The sequence below is a fragment of the Carassius auratus genome, chromosome 14 (genome assembly GCF_003368295.1).
Source record: "Carassius auratus strain Wakin chromosome 14, ASM336829v1, whole genome shotgun sequence".
Taxonomy (NCBI): Eukaryota; Metazoa; Chordata; class Actinopteri; order Cypriniformes; family Cyprinidae; genus Carassius; species Carassius auratus.
The window spans coordinates 24,261,946-24,283,489 of NC_039256.1; the positions used below are offsets into that span (position 1 = coordinate 24,261,946).

General features: G+C 35.9%; 1 protein-coding gene across 1 annotated transcript; it reads right to left on the reverse strand.

Annotated features, from left to right (window-relative positions):
- Nucleotides 1-3,471: 3,471 nt before the first annotated feature.
- On the reverse strand, nt 3,472-13,831 carry LOC113114096 (cystine/glutamate transporter-like). The gene is made up of 12 exons (XM_026280839.1): nt 13,255-13,831; nt 10,217-10,343; nt 9,578-9,693; nt 9,317-9,442; nt 8,694-8,793; nt 8,571-8,615; nt 8,325-8,448; nt 7,343-7,446; nt 6,584-6,680; nt 6,109-6,258; nt 5,187-5,364; nt 3,472-4,900 (listed from the first exon to the last, which is right to left on the reverse strand). The coding sequence occupies exons 1-12, from the start codon at nt 13,538-13,540 to the stop codon at nt 4,845-4,847; spliced, it is 1,509 nt and encodes a 502-aa protein (XP_026136624.1). The 5' UTR covers nt 13,541-13,831; the 3' UTR covers nt 3,472-4,844.
- Nucleotides 13,832-21,544: the final 7,713 nt, after the last annotated feature.

Consider the following 21,544-nt stretch of genomic DNA (forward strand, 5'->3'; position numbering starts at 1 on the left):
AAACATTATGCGACATACATGTATGTGTGTGGATGTCTCTGATAATAGAACTTTCTGTCTCGTTTTCATGACAAATGAGTACTGCAGTGCACAAGCAACAGGGAAAAATAATAATCTCATATAAAATAATGGGCAAGCTGCTGTATTCACTGTTACACTGGACACATGAGGCTGCAAACACACAAATAAATCCTTTTATGTATAAGGAAGCACATAAACATGATCAATAATTTAATATATAACAAAGACGGAAGGCTTGAAGGTGAGGTATGGCACATGGGACATGGAAGTTAGCTTGGACATTCAACATCATTTTTGACTGGATGACAAGTATGTGGCGCAGAATTGGTCATTCATATTTATGCTGTGCTTTAAGAAAGTCTGTGCATTTTATAATGTATATTTCTGCATAATGAAACTTTTCGGAATGCGCTAGAGCGAAGATGACCTTAAAGCTAACAGGTATGGACTAAAACGTGGGTCTTTTTGCAGTTAATTGAGATTACTGAGCTGTAAAATATGGTATGAATCTTAAAATATAAATTTTCTGTGTTTTTACTAATAAGAATTTGCCAAATATTTTGGCAAATATACCATAAAACATAAGTTGTTGTGGTATATTTGTAGCAATAGACAACAATATAGTGTAAGGGTCAAAAATCATCAGGATATTAAGTAAAGATCATGTTCCATGAAGATATTTTGTAAATTTACAAACCCTATTGCTGTGTATGTAAACTAATACATATATGAACTCCCATAAATACAAGCATGACATGAACATGCTCTTACTTTATGCCAAGAACATTCCATGCATTTATCTGCACCAACACAAACTACACACATGTACACACACACAGACACCCCAAGGCTGATGAAATGTCAGGGAGGAGTGAATCACTCTGTAAGAGATGGAGTGTAAGTAATTTCAGTGACTTTGTCTGCCAGTCACAGCATAAAAACACACACAGACACACAGATTTATAGAATGGACAAATGGACATTCACAATATAAATGTCATATACAGAAAGTCACAAGCTCTGTTACACAGACAATATGGAAACAGACCATGATGGAGCATGGGATCATTGGTTAGTCACCCTGTGTCTCTTTTCATATTGTCACCACACACTATAATACCTTAATATTCTTTTTTTGAGATGGCATATATATCTTAATGTAATTAAGCATGGTGCTCACAACCCCGAGATCATGGAGAATGCCAAATGCATAAATGTAAGCAGTTTAGATCTAGCATTTCACAACTGACTGTGAATTAAGAGTAACCTTAAAATGATTGTTTTTTTTTTTAAGGTACATGATAAGGATGGTTGAGACTGGATCTGTTATAGTCACAAATTTGCATGTTAATGAATGCATTTACTTAAGCTAGTTACACATGCAAAGTGTGCACATGTTTGCCGAGCTGAAATAACGTGGGACTCTCTATCTCATTTCATGTCCCATTTCTCCAGTTGATGTAATTGAGATCCCGGTCTACCCAAAAGAAACCCACTATAGAGGATTTCTTGTTACAAATAACTGGCTTCTGCATTTTTCTGCAATTTTTGCATGTTTAGCTGGGCCATTGGATGCATGGAAGAATCCCAAAAATCAAGATTTATAAACTTTGATTTACAAAAACCCACTTTGATTGACCACCAATCTAAATATTGAAAGCAACACATCCCTCTTCTCGCCTGCGGTGGTTACGGCCCTGGATGGATGGTTTATTAGCTCTAAAAGTGTCTGAAATGTGACGGCAACCAGAGGTTTTAAAAGAGAGTATAGGAGCGTGTAAATCAGTCCTACTGTCTTATTGTCAGGCAGAATCATGACCCTGTCTGCAGGGACCGAAGGAGCCGTTGATCTTCAACGTGAAGCCGTTCACGGAGATGAACGAGTGTGCAGATGCACGGATTACAAAATGCATTATAGATCACAAAGTTATTTGTTGTTGTGAGCAGCAGCTGCTGTGTCTAACTGATCGATGGAGATCTCACAGTACACAACCTCTTCTTAGCTCTTACATGAATGGAGGCCCGATTTTTGAGCTTTACTCTATCGCCTCCATGTGACAACAGATGGAACTGCAGAAGCAACCTATGGAAGAAAGACAGCAGGAAAATGGCTTGAAAAGCCAGGCTGTCATCATGATAATAATAGTTAGTTAGTTAGTTAGTTAGTTATTTAGCTAGTTAGTTAGAAAAAAATGGTTGGTGAAGAAAATAATGACAGGTGAAGTATAATGACATTCTTATTCCTTCTACATTTACATTCATTTAGCAGACACTTTCATCCCATTCTGTCCTTTTTTAGGGATGTCTAGTTTAGCATGGAGCTCTATATTCCCAATGTAGCAGTGAAGGTCGTGGGGTTCCCAACATAATTCTACTAACCAAGCTGAGCACCTCCATCTTAATTGTGAATGAACTGGTGTGTGCGGATGTGCTCCTTCTTGTTATAATAGCATTATGCCCATCTCTGGAGCTGGCCTCCTCTTGATGTTGTTGTACCGGGCAGTTTTCCAACAATGGCAGGGATGTATGTTCACTCAAGTGTGTTTGTGTGTGTGTGTGTGTGTGTGTGTGTGTGTGTGTGTGTGTGTGTGTGTTAGTCTGTTGGGCTAGTGCCATGATCTTGGCGCTCAATCCCGGTTCACCAGCTTCAACTAATTCACAAAGTCATTTGAGCTGTGTTGCCTGCGATATGAGACCCCTGGTGGTGCCAACACACACACACACACATATACACTGGTGCTGAGTATAATACATGAGCATAACTCACATTGATATGATTGTGTGGGTGAAGTAAGGTTTTCTTCCTCAGCCATCTCTGTTTTCTTTCTTACTGTATTCTCATCTTCTCAGGGAGGCTCAGTAAGCGGTTGAGGTATTAGAGGAGTAATGCAATCATCCTCGTGGAGTGGATCAATCATTCTGCTCCTAGATCCCTTCAAATGCCAACAACTTATCCGCACACACAAACACCGCGAGTTGGGTTTTGCATGTCTACTGTTATTTCATTGACTGGTCTCTTTCTGCAATAGCAGAGTCTGTGAAGTAAGACCTGTTCATTGATCAAAATCTTCACAGTGTGACACAAGAACACATTTTCTGCTTTCAACATTATATTTTCTGTCATGTACAATCTACGGCCCCACTATACACCAAGACAAGTCATGTTAGGACACCACATGGTCCAGATTACCACTTTGAATGTGATTAGACTGTAATTCTCAAAGAGAATGTGTGCAAAATTTTGACTTTTATGGGCTTAGGGAAGAGTAATCTATAATTAATCTATAATTGCACTGGTAGATGGATTGAGTTTTTTATTAAATGTGTTGACATCCAGATCATTTAATACAGGAGTCCAAAGTGTGACTAAAATGGGCACAAAAAAAAAAAAAAAAACATAGCCATTATCAAGGTCACAGTTAGTTTTTGGTTAAATCCAATTAAAAATGAACCAGGAACCATAACAATGATATTTCAGGTTTGTCTGTTTATTGATAATAAAAAAAAATCAGAGAACATTCAAATATTTATATATTTTATATAATGCCTGTAAACAATCATCTGTTTTGAGCAATTCTGTAATTTGTGAACTTTCTTTTCTGGTTTCCTGTAATAAAACATAGAAACATTTTCTGCAACATTATTAGAGATACAGGCAAATATAATATTTTATTTGGTAGAAATGGTCATACAAAGTTTGTTTATAGCTTAGAGTTACAAAAGTTGTTTCTACTGTAGTAGTCAATATAGTTTTACAAAATATGCTGTACAAAAATGGTCCAGTGAATTTAAAAGTGTTTTAAACACTTCTTTCTAAAACAGTCTTACTATTATAACATAATACTGATTTAATTAAACCCAGTCATGATCAAGTAGGCTGGATATACAGTTTTTGGGTGATTCAGTATTTAAATACACACAATGTTAATGTGCAAAATCATTACTGGCAATTCACGTGGGAGTAAACTGATCATAAATAAGATTAATTTTCAAGTTGACTGGGCAAGTAAGTTGTTAATGGGTTTAAAAGCAATTATAGAGTGATAATCAACATAAATGAGTGCTCTGTGGAGTTCTCCTGCATGGTACAATAAAACAGCATTACAGCCAAGAAAAATATCAGAATATCCAGTGTATCGTATACAGAAATATCACTGTAGTGTATTTGATATTCTAATGGTCAGACAGGAACCTACAAAATAGCCATACTTTCAAAGCCATTATTCAGTTTGTACATGTACAGTCATGTCTGGGTTACAGAATTTCTAATATCTCAGCCATTGAGGAGAGTGAACAAGATTATGTCCAAATCCCTGGCTGAGCCCATTCTTGAGTCACACCTCAGTGGAAACACTTGTTATGACGTCTGTCTGTCATTGACGTGTTTAAAGATATTGCAGTGCAAATAGAATAAGTTGAAGAGGAAGTTGGCCAATGTTCTAAATCACCGGTAAAATGCATGGACTTTATGTCAGTCATGTTAGGTGATTCACAGCATTAGGAAATGAATCGTGTGTTGAAATGACATTGTCACGTCTCTTTCTCAGGGGGACTGAGGCAAGACCATCAGAGATATTGTATTTCATTTTGGATATATGTCAGCAGTAGGTCTCAACTGGTTTTGCTTCAGTTGCATTTTATTATTTGCATTTAGGATTTTTCTCTCCCTCTCTCTCTCTCTCTCTGCATCACATTTAGAACACACTTGCAACCACTTTTTTGGCTGTGACCCACCAGTTGAGAACTACTGTACTAGATACTACGTGTATTAACAGATGCTATATAATCTAAACACATTCATGTGCAAAGAAAAAGATTAACGGTCAGTGTTCGGCAGGAACCACTTCTAGGATGATCTGTAGTGATCTGTTTACAGAGTCTGAGAAACATAAGGGAAACAAACATTAATAACCAACCTGACTAATTATCATGTATTTGATATGATCTAGCATATATTTCCATACAGTACATTTCATAATTTGTGCATAATTAGTATTGTTTTTATTATTCCAGAGAAAATTCTTCCAAGAGTTTAACACTTTAGTCAAATAATTAAAAACTGCTTGGCATGTCGGGCATCATTATATTAATTATTAATATGTAACTAGACACAAACTTCTGTGCATATTCGTAAGTTTCCCATTTGCATTTATGTAACCTCTGACCTGACAATTTCTGGAACCATTTGGGTTTTCTTTCGAAGTGGATGAATATGAAGTACGCAGGGATGCCTGTGAGAGAGATGGCGAAGCCAATCCCTGTATTAATTGGATCCGAATATAGAGAAAGGAAGACCATGAAGAAACAGGTGAAGGAGAACACAGCAGGGATGAAAATAGGGACCTGAGAAAGAGAAAAACACAAAGATAAAGAGGGAATTTTTCTTTGCACCTTAGAAAGTGCAGTAAACCACATGTTTTTTCCAGTTTAGACTACATGTAGGTATGTTCCTCATGAATCATATGACTCCAAAAGACTTATGGAATGTATTGATTTCCTTTATCGTGCTTGTGTGCCAATTTGAAACTTGAATGCCCTTTTTATTGTGACCTGTACAGTTAGTGTTTTGCAGAAGAAGAGCTGGAATGTCACAGGTGTAAATTTTCCTTTCCTTTAAACAACATGTTTGGTACACTGTCATGGATATCTGTAAAATCTTCCACTTCATATCTAAAAGAGATCCATAGGCGTATCGTAAATTAATTTCCGTGTTTACACCCAGCTTCTTTTAGTTTGATCAGCAAGACTTTTTAATTATGACTAATTAAATGCTTGGATAAGACTGGGACAGGGAAATATCAGCTCAGTTTCTTCATGTTGACTTCACAGTCTATTGGGTCCCTTTTTATCCAAAATAACCACCAGTTGACCAATCCCAGAGAAAGGCCCTCTGGAGCAACCTAAGATTAAGTGGACACAATAACAAAGTGACAGAGGACAATTGAGATCTCAATAGCTTGGCTCACCTCGGCTCCTTAGAATTAAATCTGCTCTGTTTTCCAAACAGCAAGGTATTTAATCGTTATATTACATTAGAGATGTATGAGATATGAGATAATAGGCTGCCAGCAGAGAAAAGCGGGTCACCTTAAACGGTCGTGGCATATCAGGGCGAGTGTAGCGCAGGTAGATGAGGCCGACCACAGCCACACCGATGAACAACCAGCGCAGGAAGCTCATGAAGTTCAGCAAACTGTAGATATCTCCTAAGAAGAGGATCAGTAGGGTGATCGGATACTGAAAGAAAGATAAAGTAGGCATGTGGACATTAGAAATACATGCCGACAAAAATTGGTCCTGTAAAGGGAACGTTTTTCTGTTCCTTTTTTAAGATCTTCTGAGCCTTCTGACAGAGTGAACATTTATGTTGATGCTTTTAAATGTGTTTAAGCCTGGACTGCTATTATGAGTAATTTTTTTATGCTTTTATCATCACTGAACACTGATACTTGAAATGTTCAGAATGTGGAAAGAAAGGACGTTGCAAATGGTTTCGTTCAGCTGTTCAGGAGTATCAACACAGGTGACCATTGAGTGGGACATGTGTGCATCTATGACTCACCAGGACAATCACAGCAGGTAATGGCGTGTGTCGGCGTATGTGAATCATAGAGAGAACTTCAGGAAGCTGACCTTCTCGAGAGGCCACGAAGAACATTCTGTGGAAGAGAGACACAATGTTAAAACATCCACTGTAAATGCGAACCAAGATCTACAGAAAGTTGATATTCTGAAACTTTTAAGGATATTCTTTGAAACCCCTAGTAAACAATATGTATTTGAAATGCATTGCATTCATGCAAAGTATAAAAAAAATACATTTTTATGTACTTAAAGAAAATACCCTGCAATTGTAATTTTAGTGTACTAAACTGGTATAACTTAAGTCTGCTAAATTGGAACAACTAATTTTGTACTTTAAATATCTTGCATTTGAAGAACTATATTATTTAAAGATCAAGATGTAATCATCATTAATAGTGACATTAAAAAATGTTATACTACACTTATAATAAATAAATAAATCTTAAATATATTACTTACTAGAGACTAAATATTTTAAATATGCCCAAAATCTAAATGTATTTATTTATTTTATTATTATTATTAATTTTATTTTTTTTCATATTTTAAGGGTAATTGTCAGCACACTCTTGTAGTTTGGAGGTCTTCTCCTGAGATCGAGTTGGTACTTTTAGACTAAACAGATACTCTCCAAAAACCATTAAGATTGTTTCCTGATTTCCCTAAAACTTTCATCACTCTATTTTAAATAAAAAATCAGGTAATGTTATCAGAGACTCAAAACTGGGACGCACACCTTGAAATCGCAAATAGGCATCCATTCATGGACCCAAAACAAGACAGAGCCACAAAAACCGGAACTGCAAATGAGAAGTTTCCCATCAGCTTCTCTGCAAATGTCTGTTGGGAAAGATGAATGAAAAGAGAAGGAAGGGAGTGAGAAAGAGGAGATCATTTTGTGAAACAAAACAGGAAAACAACATTGATCTTCAATTTTTAGACTTATTGGTGTTTATGAATAATCAGTGAAGTGAAAAGGCTTTACATTTTCCATAAAGAGCAAGCTTGTATAGAGTCACGCAGGCTACAAATGAATGCATTAAAGACGTCTAACAAGATGAGAAAGCTTTTAGAGCGTTTCAGAGCCTAGCAGGAGATCTCTGCGCACGGATTCTGGTGCTGTCAGTTATTTGTGAGAGATATATGATTTCTCCAGCAGAGAAACAGACAGGCATTTAGAGCCACTGGCTTTATGTAATCACATTTACTTTGCTGAAGAAGAAGGTGTTGACTGTTACAGTCACTACTGCAAATTGCTTGAACACATTTATAAAGCTGGTATCTCTTTCCTAAAAGATCCGGTTACTGCAGGAATTTTTTTTTTTTTTTTTTTTTTTTTTTTTTTTTTTTCACTGCTGTTGTTAACCCTCATGTACTGTATTGTCCAGGGTCAGTTTTACCTGATTTGATTTTTGAGTTGTCGGAAATATCAGTTGACTTATGTTAAATTAATTACAAATTTTTGTTTGTTTCGTTCTTGACGTTTTGTGACTTTTATTCATTTAGGGCCATGAACATGCATGCAAAGTTTCAACACACTGATGTGTTTTGACATGTCCACAACATTTTTGTTGTGATCGTGCTGTTCCCAGATCAATTTGACCCATTTATTTTAATGTTCTAAGGCAAATAATAATACAGGATGATACAGGAAGTCATCTGTTTTTGAACTGTACATGAATAAGATGTGTGATAGAAGCAGACAGGGAGTTACCCACCACAGCTACGGCACTGGAGGCTAACAGCTCCTCTGCTGACATCACCGTGTAATATGCCACATTTGTCATTGTGTAACAGATCATTACTATCACCATGGAGATGCAGATGGCAAGAGGCACCGTCCTGGGGAATGGAAATTAACACCTAAGTCATCACTGTGGTTTGGTTTTCCATGCTAGAAACAGTTGAATTAAACAATCAAACCACTTCTGCAGAAATCACATTTGTTATATCCAGTCACTAACCTCTCAGGATTCTCCACCTCCTCAGTCACGAAATTCAAGTAAAACCTGTACGAGACCAAAAAAATGTATTCAAAGACTTTATAGGCATTATTGGATTTGTGTGGAATCAGAAGGTGGGCTCACCAGCCGGCATAGGCGTACATCCCAGAGTAGAAGGCGAGAGGAAGTCCTGTCAAATCTATGGAGTTGACTTCAAATGCATTTTCAAAGTTTTTGGTCTCGCCTGCAGATGAAACCAGTGGCAAATGATTAGCAACCTGATATTCTCCCTACTTTTAGTTTTTTTTTTTTTTTTCTAAGGCAAACCTATTTCTAGTTAGTAGACTTTTAATTATTCAAAATAATCAAAATAAATGGTTATTCCAACATTATATAAATGGAAATTAAATACAAAATGTAATATGTACTACATAACATATTTACTACATACAACTATATAATTGATATTGATTTAAAAAATCGAAAAAATTTTTACAAATAAAATTCCAAAAAAACAGCATTTATTTGAAGAACTTTTTTTTTAAATGTGTCCTTTAAAAAAGTAATACAAATTGTAAAACTATACATTTAAATAAAAAACATCTTACAGACCTCAAACTTTTAAATGGGGGTATGTATACTTTTGAAATATATTAGTCTAATTCATTTTTTAGATTAATACCTTTTTTAGTTTTACTGCTGCCTTTAGCTTTTTTTAAGAAACCATAGCTTTTTGGCATAATATAAGCATAATGCAAACTAAATACCTTTGAAGAGTTGGTATAATCCTGGAATGATGATGATGGCCATAGCGAGCAGCTTGCTGAATGTGAGGAAGATCTGGATTCTGGCAGTCCAGCTAACACTCATGCTGTTTAGATACATTACCATAGCTGCAGTGAAGTGGAATACACAATCATTTATCATTAATATTGCACACATAAGCCAGGCCATACAAACACACTGTAATCAAGCAACACTATATTTATATACAAACATTTGAATTATATGAATTAACTCTAGCTTACTGATTCCGATTGTTGTGGCCAATTTAATGGCAATTTCTGGAACTCCACATGGCATGAAGATGGGCTCTAAAATATAGCGGCCAAATGCCAGAGCGATCACAGCCAAACCTGCAGGTCTTCAAGATGGGAAAATGAATGCTGAGCACTGTGTCCTGGGACATCTTGTTATCACTCAAAAACATGGTGGTTCTGATTATCTTTGTAATGAATTGTGATTGCAATAGAACATCTTATCTTGCATTTTTCTGTTAAAATCACCACATATACAAAAAAGTCTAAGGCAAAGCTTTGCCATGAACATGCGTTGTGCTCTCTTTCATGTAATGCTGGTTTGCTCTTAAACTACAGCTATAGACTTTAATCTTGATGGTGTTGTGATTACATATGAACCTGCTGCATCCAGCACTTGAGCCTTTGCGTGAGAGCCTCCATGATGGCTTGTTCATTGTCAAAAGAGACTTCATCTCTGGTTTTCAGTCTATGATTACTGGAGCCCAGCAGTAATATTGAGAGATCACCTTCATCTGGGAGACTTTGCTTGTGTTTATTTGGGGCGATGAAGGGATTGCATTTGTTTATTTTGGCAGTTCTCCAGAGACCTGACAATGAAGACAGGGGGATGAATGAGGATTTACTGACCTTATGGCAATCATGTCGACCCACAAACGCACAAAAGCCACTTGCGGACCAAACGCCTCCAGAATGTACGTGTAATGGCCACCAGATTTTTTAATACAGGTACCCAGCTCAGCATATGATAGAGCACCTGAAAGGGACAAAATGAAGCAATAGCTGGGGGAAATGAAGGCAAAACTTTTATACTTTGGCAAAATGAGGTGACAGTTGCTGGACAAAGGCCTGTCGTGGAGAGCGTGAGCCATAACTATTCAGAAAGGTGTCAAGATTTACACAACACCTGCAAAGCAACCCTAAAGGCGGATGGTTTTGTCAGTTCATTAGGACCATCTGTTTGTTCTTTGAGAGGGCAGTTACACAAGCTCTTTTTAGTTCTATGCATTTTAACCATTTAATATATACTCTGCTCGAAACCAAGCCTGCTTCACTCACAGCCCTTGACTTGTGAGCTTCATAATGTAAATATAAAGAGAGCTTTAGAATACAAGGCACAACAGGAGAGTTCAGAATGCAGATTTGAGAAATTCTGTCTCAGAGAGAAACTGTGGATGAATAGGCAGGTTTATAAAACGGCAGCTCGGCTTTTCCTTAAAGCCTGTGGGCTGTGGCACACAAAAGAAAGCTGACAAGTGTGAAATGACTCCTGACATACACATGAACAAACACACTGTCAAACAATGCTCTTCTTATACACAAACTAATTCTTCTTCGACACACACGAAGCCATCAACCTCCATGGTGTCAGACCATGCTGTCCTCGTCGTCAAAGAATGGCATAAGACAATATTGGCCTCTATCGTGCATGGCAACACATTAGAGAAGCCCTCTGTTCAGGTTTTTCATGCATAGCCTGGAATTCTTCCTTAGAGACAATGAATTATGGACAGATCTTCTTCTTTTCATTGTGGAGCTTGATTGGATACTGTATGTGTAATGCATCAATGACCAAGTAATCAGATTTAGTCTTTACTTTACTTTACTTATCTGAAGCCATTCAGGCCATTTCCCATCATTTTGTTTATTGCAGCTGTTTGATATATTGGGCTTCCTGAACCCAGTATTTCTCACTCGCATCCATGTACCTGAAACGTTTATCCCCTAATGTTGACTGGAAACGATCTACAGCAGATTAGGTGTAACAACCAAGTGTAGGTTTTGTCATGTCCCATTAAATATTATGGTAACATTAAAGATTATGGTAATAATGTCTGGTGCCATCAATTCATTTACATGTATTCATGGATTAGGTATCATGAGCTAAAAAAAAAAAAAAAAAAAAAAATGCAGAATTTATTAATCCAGGGTAATGTTAATAAATGTTACTCTTGTTATTGCTAAATTTACAGTTTATCAGTGTTAACATGTTAACTAACAGTATACATGCACTACATATATAGAAATTAGAATGAACCAAGATTAGTAAATTTTGTGAAAGTCAATTGTTGATTGTTAATACATGATACTAAGTACAACTCATTGATAATCAAAGTCAAACTTTGGATTCAACTACAAAAAAAAAAAAAAAAACATTGGGGAATCCTTTGTTAACAATTTGAATATTATTGTAGAATATAACCAAATATGTTTTATATTCAATCACTGATAGAACACCTTTCAGTTTGATGTAACAGGAACATGAGTTGGCACAATACATTTTTCAGTTAGGAAAAAGGTGAGTTATGGAGAGCCATATCAACAGATGTGCAGTCAACAGGTGTTAGAATACACATAAAACCTGTATGGCTTACTTTTGTCGGTAGAATACAAAAGGAGAAGTTTAGCAGAATGTCCAAGCTGCTTAAGTTCATACAGTGAATGTGAATGTAGACCATTACAAAAAGTTTTCTTTAAGATTTTTAGTGAATAATGAATTTGTTTTTCATATATATGAATCAAATGAAGCTATTAAAAAAAAAAAAAAATAAAAAAAAAAAATTTTTTATTGTGCTTTTTTTCTGTTTAGAGAACCCCTTGTGTCTATCTACTTTCATTGTGAGGAAGAGAACCACCGAGGGTGCACATCAGTGTTGCCTAGCAACTTTTGTTCTAGTTGTTTTTATTTTCTATTGCTAAGCTAAAATTCCTGTTCATAAAAAAAGCCAGGTGGACACCTCCAATACAACAGCTGCTGTCATTCAATCTGCCACGGTTCCAGCCAGGTTACTTCAATGTTATGATAAAATAGCCATAATAATATTAATAATAATAACAATAATGGCTATTATTATTTTAATGCTAGTGTAATGCTATAGCTAATGCATATACTGTAGGCTAATTTTAGCCCCGACAAGACTGATATTGTGAAATAAAACTAAGTAATAAAAGATGTATGTAATCATTTCCAAAATTCACAACATGTCATTTTACAGAAATATTCTGCATCCGTTCATATTTGTTGGCATTTAGACTTTCAAATAGGCTACAACATTTTCACTGCGGTGAAATACTTTTGCTCTCTCGCTTGTCGAACACAAAGCGAGACACGCACATTCGGGAACTCCTTACACAATTAAATATTACTAAAAATATCATATTTTTTAGGGCGATGATGTCATAAAATACGGCAACGAACATTCAAAGTTTCACTGTAAGAACCTTTGAATGTAAATATGCGTATTGAAATATGATATATGAGTCTATTATGAATGGACAGAATGGCCGCTATGGCCATTCTTGTAGTTATAGAATTCCGGTAGTTCTAGTGTTAAGAACATTAACTTATTTCAGTTAGCAAAGTGGTGTGCCCTAAGTAATGAAAGACTGTGAATGACGTCAGCAGAACTGTTAGGTTAGTCACAACCTCAAACAAATGGCTAGTCAGCGTCTGCACAATTCCTCAAAATAAAATGCAACTTTTGATTCTATCAGGAACCAAGAAATCAATTGTTCCAAACAAGTGGGAGAAATATTTAGGTCATTTGTCAAAACTGTATAATGTGTGTGAATAAAAGATGAATGGGAGTCTGTGTGTGAGAGCATATGCACATGTTAACACTCTCATGTTTGCATATGTTAAGGTATGTGTTGTCTGTGACACTTACCGAAAAGAGAGAGAATCCCACAGGCAATCCACACCACCAGTGACATTCCCACGCTGCCCGAGTTCTTCAGAATTCCCTTCGGAGAGATAAATATCCCTGCTCCAATGATCGTCCCAATGATAATAGAGATTCCTCGGAGCAGGGTCACTTTCTTCCGCAGTTCCACCTTTTCCTCGGGGGCTCCAGCGTGGGGGTCTCCATTTGAATTGAGAGGGGCTTTCTCTCCCAAATTACTTGGAGTTGGATCCCCGTTGGGATGGGGAACTGACACAGTCCTTCTGGGCATCTTGCTCGCTCACAAACACACACACATTGACTCTAAGCGTAGTGTGCTTTCCTTTACCAGTGGTATACGACAGGCCTGAGTGGAAGGTGTTCTTACAACAAACTTCTGATACGCTGCGACAAGTCTAAACAAATACAATGTGAATTGGCTTCTCCCTCCTCTTTCCTCTCTCTCTGGCCTTTTTAGTGTCTCAAACACTCCCCCTTTTCTCTCCTTTACAATTTTTCTTCCTCTTTTCATCTCGTCCTGTAATTTGCAGGTCAATGTGTGAGAAAGGGAGGCATTTCCTGTTGTAGTTAGTGTGTCTAGTGGCAGCAGCGTAGCCCTGAGTCATGGTGCTTCAGCAATATTCTCCGATTCTCACCTTTCCTCATGAAACATGCAGATCACACAAAGGCATCAGGCACTCACTTTAAACACTCGCTGTTTTCTCTCATTCTTTCAAAGGCCCATTTCACTGCACTTGTTATAGACGTGTTCTGATTAGCAAGTAAGCAGACTGTAGACTGATAACAAACTCATGTTTCCCGGATTGCGAACTGTTATCTTTTTATTATAATTAATGTTGACATAAGGTTTGAAAATGAATGTAGGTCAAACCACATGGTATTAGTTACTGTGTGTGTGTGTGTGTGTGTGTGTGTGTGTGTGTGTGCGTGTGTGTGTGTGTGTGTGTGTGTGTGTGTGTGTGTGTGTGTGCGTGCGTGTGTGTGTGTGTGTGTGAAAGAGAGAGAGAGAGAGAGAGAGAGAGAGAGAGAGAGTGTGTGTTTAGACAAAGCCATTCCTGATACGGTGCTCTGTAAATAAGAGGGAGACAGAGGGAGGCTGATGTAACATTACATCAGATCGGCTCAGACACACATCTGAGATAGATTCAGTGTTGTGAAACCACAAATTCTGATGATTTTGTACGTTTTTACACAATAGCTGAATTTTGTAACCTCCCACAAAATGTATGACTCTACAACTATGACTGACTGAATCATTATGACTGTGCAGAAATTGTTATCATTTGTGGCTACACTTTTGTAATTGTTCCTCTGAAATGTAACTTCCTTTTATGAGTATGTCACACAGATTTGTAATAATTTGATGCCACAGGAGAATCATATGTCACACAAAGGACTTTTAAAATAGTTTTATAAAAATAAATGTTTTATTGGTAACACTTTAGAATAAGGTTCCATTAGTTAATGTTAGTTAATGTATTAATTAACATGAACAAACAATGAATAATACATTTATTACTGTATTTATTCATCTTCGTTAATGTTAGTTAATGAAAATACAGTTATTCATTGTTAGTTCATGGTTATTCACAGTGCATTAACTAATGTTAACAAGCACAACTTTTGATTTAAATAATGCATTAGTAAATGTTGAAATTAACATGAACTAAGGCTTATAAATGCTGTAGAAGGATTGTTCTTGTTTAGTTCATGTTAACGAAAGTAGTTAACTAACATTAACTAATGGAACCTTATTCTAAAGTGTTACCGTTTTATTTTATTATTTTTTTATTTTTATTTTTTTTAAGTATATTATACATACATTATTATTTAAAAGATCCGGGGTGTATTCAAGAAAGCAGGTTTTGTTGGAATTTAAGAGTCACCAGGACTCTTAAGGAAACCCCAGGTCACCTCAGGAAAGGGAAACTCTGGGTTTTCGGTTCCAATAAAAGACAGAACTAAACCTCTCAGTAAGTTACCATTCTCCTCCCCCTTTTTAAAGCATAAGCAATGTTTATTCTTTCATTCATTCATGCTTTTATTCCTCAGATTTCTGGCCTTATTCAAGTAGCCTATAAATATCTAAAAATTCTTAAATCAAGATGAAATTAAAAAAAATAATAATAATAATAAATTATATATAATACTATACACTGCAAAAAAAATGGTTCTCAAACTTAGATTTTTGTCATGTTTCCAACCAAAATATCTAAAAATCCTTAAATCAAGAAATGAAAATGTATTGTCTTGTTTGTCTTGTGTTAAAAAAAAATAATAATAAAAATTTGTAAATATTTGGATGGAAACAAGGGGAAAAAATATACCCCTGGGTCTGTAAGTTTTTATTTTATTTTATTATGCTACATTTTTCTTATGCTCATCAAAGCTTTATCTCTTTAATCACACATACATATCACACACGTAATTCTGAGGTTTTTTTTTTTTTTTCTTTGAATTGTGAGTTTATATTTCGCAGTAATTATTATTTTTTGTATATTTTTTTTTGGCGGAAACGGGCTTCCATAGTTGACCACTTTTTTACTGTAATCTGTTAATCATTTTTATGCTTTGTTTATTACTATTATTAATGTTGAACAGGGCTTCTTGATATTTTTATGGAAACCCTGATACTTTTTTTCAGGATTTCTCAGAATTCATTTTTATCAGTATGTTCAAAAGAGACAGACAGACAGACAGACAGACAGACAGACAGATAGACAGATAGACAGATAGATAGATAGATAGATAGATAGATAGATAGATAGATAGATAGATAGATAGATAGATAGATAGGTTTTCTAAGGTGTAATTATTCCTTACAGATACAATATTCTTACACTACACCCCATAAAAAAAAAATAAAAAAAAGATGTTGACATCCAAGCTGAGTACATAGTTTAGTCTAGTTTTCTTCCCCTTGCCTGTGGCAAAGATCTATGGCACATAAGAATCTTGAACTGAAGGTCTTCTTGCTGCTCAAAGTAAACTTGTGATACTCTGTGGCAAAGTGTACTCTGTGTGTAGTTACTGAAAAGGAGAGACAAACCATGAAAGTAGACAAATATATCTCATACACTCCCCTGTCAATTTTGAACAAATGACCCCAAAAACATGCCATTGGTTGGTCCTTGAACTTGTTTGCCATGCTGGAAGAAGGATAGCAAGAACGATACTCTCAAGAAACATCTCTCCTGCACTGTCCAATAAACTATAATTCGATGAGGGGGAGAAGAGATTGTCATGGGACAGAAAGAGTCAGCAGTGAAGGGAAATACATGTATCACAGTTTCAAATCTGTATCTGTAAGAAGAAAGCTGTGCAATTCAAACAATATTCAACAACAAGCACACAGCTTGACATAAAGGACTGCAGACTAAAGGAGTCTTTCCATACTGTGTACATATCCTTTAAAATTCAGGTCTTCTAAAGCCAATAGATCTGTGTGAGGAACAAACTGTAATTTAAAGGGATAGCTCACCCAAAAATGAAAAGTCTATGATCATTTATCCACCATCATATCATTTCAAACCCTGTATGACTTTCTTTCTTTTGCACACACAAAAGATATTTTGAAAAAAAAAAATGTTGATTACTAGTGACTTCCATAAAACTCTGAGACATTCATCAAAATGTCTTCGTTTATGTTCCAGAGAAGAAAATTTTACAGACTTGGCATGAGGGTGAGTAAAAGATTTATCTGGGTGAACTATTTCACTGATAATCTTAACATCCATCTAGCTGTCCTTGTCATGTTTGATGTAAAATTTGTGAAATATTATTATTTCTTTTTCTTTTTTCTTTTTGTCTGATTCTTTTCCATCATTCAGTTGATTGATCTGAATAATTTGTGCATGAATCAAACTTAAGTTCAACTCACTGATAATAACTGGTGGTAATGGTTGTCAGCATAGTAGAGCAGAAAATTAGCAGTAAATAACAACCTACATTCACCTTTTGTGTTCCAAAGAAAAAAGAAAGTCATACAGTTTGAACAGCATTTCGAACAAGTCTTCATTTTGGGATGAGCTTTCTTTAAACTCCTTTTCTTTCTCTATGGGGTGAGCTTTCTTTAAACTCCGGGATATATTTGCAAGTATTAGTGCCACAAAGCCCTCTTAACCTCTTACGAAAGTATGCCAGAAAATGCAGTCCACATATTAAGGTGTCCTTCATCTGTTGGGAATTGTGTACTTTAGGCTTGCTTCAGGGCAGAAATCTGAAGAAGGTTGAGTGGTCGTCTCTCTGTAGAATCATTCTAAGATGAGAGGGAGAAATAAGTAAGGGATCAAACCCATCCTCTCCCGGAGAATGGTGGAATCTTCCTATATAAAGGAGGCCCCAGGCGTGTATCCAAACATCCTTTAATCTCTCTTTCTCTGTGCGTATGTGTGTATGCTGTATGTCAGGCTGTGTTTTCAGCTTGAGCAGTGAAGCCTAAGGGAAGCCTGTGGGAAAGTTAATACCTTGCTTTTTCACTCATCCATTCTACCAGAAGCTATGACCAGACTAACTTACCAAACTTAATGATCAGGAACACTCAGGGAATCCATTCCAACAAGGATGGAGTTCAGCCAGTTCCATAATGATGTCTGAAGCCTATTATCATAAAAAGCAGGGAGATCTTGTAAAACAGCGTGGAGCTGTTGCTGTGTGAAGTGGTGGAAGCCAATGTGAGTCACCAAAATCACACTTTCAGGGCTCCAGTCTGCTTCTAAAGTTGAAAAATATCACATTTTAAAACAATTTAGTCAGTCAGGATACTTTTTGTGTGTCCATTTGCTGTCAAATACCATCTCTTAAAATTATGCGCACTTGCTGCAAATGACAAAAGACTCTTAGTTATTTTTAACGAGTCTGTCAAAAAGTTAGTTAAGTAGACTCTCTGAGAACATTGTTACAAAAAAAAAAATGTGATTACAGTTTCATTACAGTTTTCACACAAATATTAAACAGAATATATCTTTTTAACAAACCATAATAATAAGAAATGTTTCCTGAGCATCAAATCAGCATACTAGAATGATTTCTGAAGGATCATGTGACACTGAAGACTGAAGTAATGGCTGTTTAATATTTAGCTTTGTTATCACAGGAATAAATTACATTTTAAAATGTATTCAAATAGAAAATAATTATTTTAAATTGTAATAATATTTCTGCTTTAACTGTATTTTGATCAAACAAATCGGCCTTAATGAGAATTTTTTTTTTCAAAAACATTTGTAAACTTTTTCCCCAATTACTCATTAAACTACCCTTATAAAAAGTAATACATTTAAAATACATTTATCTCATATACAGTAGTTTAAATCTATTAACATTCTTATTTACCTATTGCTTGAGACTTACTGATATAAAAATTTGAATTAAACTTTATTTGGAGGACTACTTGTGCACAATGAGCATTTCTTAACATTAAGCATAAATGTATTTGAATGAATTAATGAGAATTGTATGAATGTATCTTTGAATATCAGAATACCAATTTACCCGACGTATACCATTGAAGTATGCCAAAAGTACAATTGCAGGGTATTTTTTATAAAGTACATCAATTTATAAATGCATTTGTAGTATACTTTGCTTGAATTAAATTTATTCCATATACAGTACAATTTAGTATATTTATTTTTCACTAGTTAATGCTGATCAATTCTGTAAGTTCGCGGTTAAATAAGTTATTTGGCTCCTATATATTTATGTTTGGAAGCCAATGGCTGCCTTATCTTTTTTTTCTGATTTCAGAGCCCTGATTCTCAGAAAGCATTTTGCCTTTAGTGGTATTTGGACTCAGGCCATTGTATTAAATCAAAAAGGAGGCCTATAGTGCTTTATATGTGTTCAGTAGTCACTGCTAGATATTGATCTTATTACAGTCTGCTGGCCCAACCACTTAGTTCACATCTGTGCTTCCTTCCCAAGGTCTATAGCCCCGCAGGTTGTGTGGATGGAGACCTGTTCATACACCAAGGGTCGCAAGAGCTGTAGTGATATAAACATGCTTCCTTTGCTTTCACTTGCTTGTAATTCTCCTGTCATATCCATTTCCCAGCATACCCCAGCAATACATAGGCTAACATTTAAAAACACCCTCTCATCGCCCACATAAGGTCAGTCAAGATTCACGGCTGTAAACTTTAAATAAAAGCAACGGTTTGATTGAAAAGTTCCTTTATTTCCCGAGTGGATCAAGACTAAATGGCTCAGGATGTGCTGTATCCATCTGACTGATGAAATTTGATGTAAGAATTATGTTCTACTGATGTTGTTAGTATAAACTGAACTGCATATAAAACTAGTTTTGTTTCAATCTCTCCAAGGTGACTGTCACTGCGTTCCGTGCATAAACCGATTACAACTTTTAACCTCAATACATCAGCCTTGTATGTGGTCCAATCCATCTGTGGCTTTCCTGGGGATTCACACCCCTGCCAATGTCTCCTTATACACAAGGAAATAGAAGGAGATTGATGAGATGCAAATGAGCGTTCCTTCCTCCATGGAAATAAAACAGACAACATTTATCTACAGTCGGCTAGATGTGTTTATGAATAATCAGGGCAATGAAAAGGCTTTAAATTTTCCATAAGAGTGAGCTTGTAAAGAGGCGCGCAAAGTAAAACAGGCTATAAATGAATGCATTACAGACGCCTAACGAGATGAGAAAGCTTTTAGAGTATTTCAGAGCCTAGCAGGAGATCTCAGCACACAGATTCTGGTGCTGTCAGTTATTTGTGAGAGATATATGATTACTCCAGCAGCGACACAGACAGGCATTTAGAGCCACTGGCTTTATGTAATCACATTCACTTTGCTGTAGAGGAAGGTGTTGGCTGTTTTGATGGAGACTGAGCACTAATTTCTTTGCAATCTATTGTTCTGTCACATGCATGAACATTTTCAATGTATATGTATTGTAGCACATTTTAAATCTATTATAGTCTTAGTTACTGTTTTCAATGTAAAAAAAAAAATAAAAAAATAAAAAAAAAAACAGGTGTCATTTCCCTATTTGAATGAACCACAGCAGACGTCAGGTGATTGTCATGACTGCTACTGCCAGAATGCTTTTTAATCTCGTACTGAATGGTTTCAGGACCAATCTTACTGCCTCATTTTACTACAGGTTTTCAATGCACTGTGTTTTGTGGTATAATAAGAAAAGCGCAGCAGAATGCCTTCTAGAGGTTCTGATGTGGATGACAGTGCGGCAGGTGGGTAAGGGAGATTACATTCGAATACCTGCGCAGTGGCGTACGCAGCATGTGATTACATGATTTCCCTGCCGTACGGTTTCGCAAAAGCTGTCAAAACCGTCCTCAGACTTTGACTGATTTGACAATACACATCAGTTATTCACAAACTGACAGCTGTGCATGAAAAACTAGCAAGGCTGAAGGTAACCATTTATGAAAATTCCAGTGAATGATGATCAATGGTCTGTTTGGTGTTTTTACAACGGAGCTTAAATCTCTCAGTCATAAACCTGGCCCGATTTCCACAAAGCTTTTTTCAGAAATTACATTGATGTTGATTTTTTTTTTTTCTCTCCAAGAAAATGATTGAGTGTGGTTTCCCGTATTGCAGCAATGAGATCTGAGAGTGTGTGCAGGGGAAGCAAGCTTTAAACTTCTCTTTATGACTCAAACACAGTGCCTGGATTTGAAAATAACGCTTCAATTCTTTTTCTTTTTTATATGCTCATGCCTTGCCATTTGCAAACAGATTTTTATGCAACACATGAACACAAATAGCATCGCTTTTCGTAATAGGGATTGGTGTTTCAGTGGCACGAACGCCGGAGGCAATGTAAGTGCAAGCATTTTGCTGAATACAATCAAAGTACAATCAATACAAAAAAGTTTCGTCTTTAAAAATAGATCAAAATATATCCACGAAAACATAATGCACAATCTTTCTAATTACTCTACGGTGTTCATTTGTAACTCTAGGGCAGAGGGTCTGTTATGGTAGTTACAGCAGGGAAAAAAGCAGTGCAAATAATACAAATGTATCTGGTCATATTAAGCTTATAAAAATAAATAGGCTGACTGATTTTTAAATAATTGGTAAAACACTTCATATCTTTTGTTATTAATATTTTGTTGTTATCAGTCAAATTTGAGGGCAGTTTTTCTATTTGTTTTATTTTATTTTATTATTTATTTATTATTAAAGAAGCTAATTTAGCATTCAATTAATCAAAAAGTGACAATGAAGAAATTTCTGATATTACAAAATATTTGTTTAAAATAAATGCTTTTTTTTTTTT

What these genes read in the sequence shown, in the direction of transcription:
- LOC113114096 (XM_026280839.1), bottom strand. Translation starts at nt 13,540, where the DNA reads ATGCCCAGAAGGACTGTGTCAGTTCCCCATCCCAACGGGGATCCAACT. An exon ending in GAGGTGGAGAATCCTGAGAG is followed by an intron (nt 8,449 to 8,570) that starts GTTAGTGACTGG and finishes TCCATTCCCCAG; the next exon opens with GACGGTGCCTCTTGCCATCT. An exon ending in ATATGCCACGACCGTTTAAG is followed by an intron (nt 5,365 to 6,108) that starts GTGACCCGCTTT and finishes TCTCTTTCTCAG; the next exon opens with GTCCCTATTTTCATCCCTGC.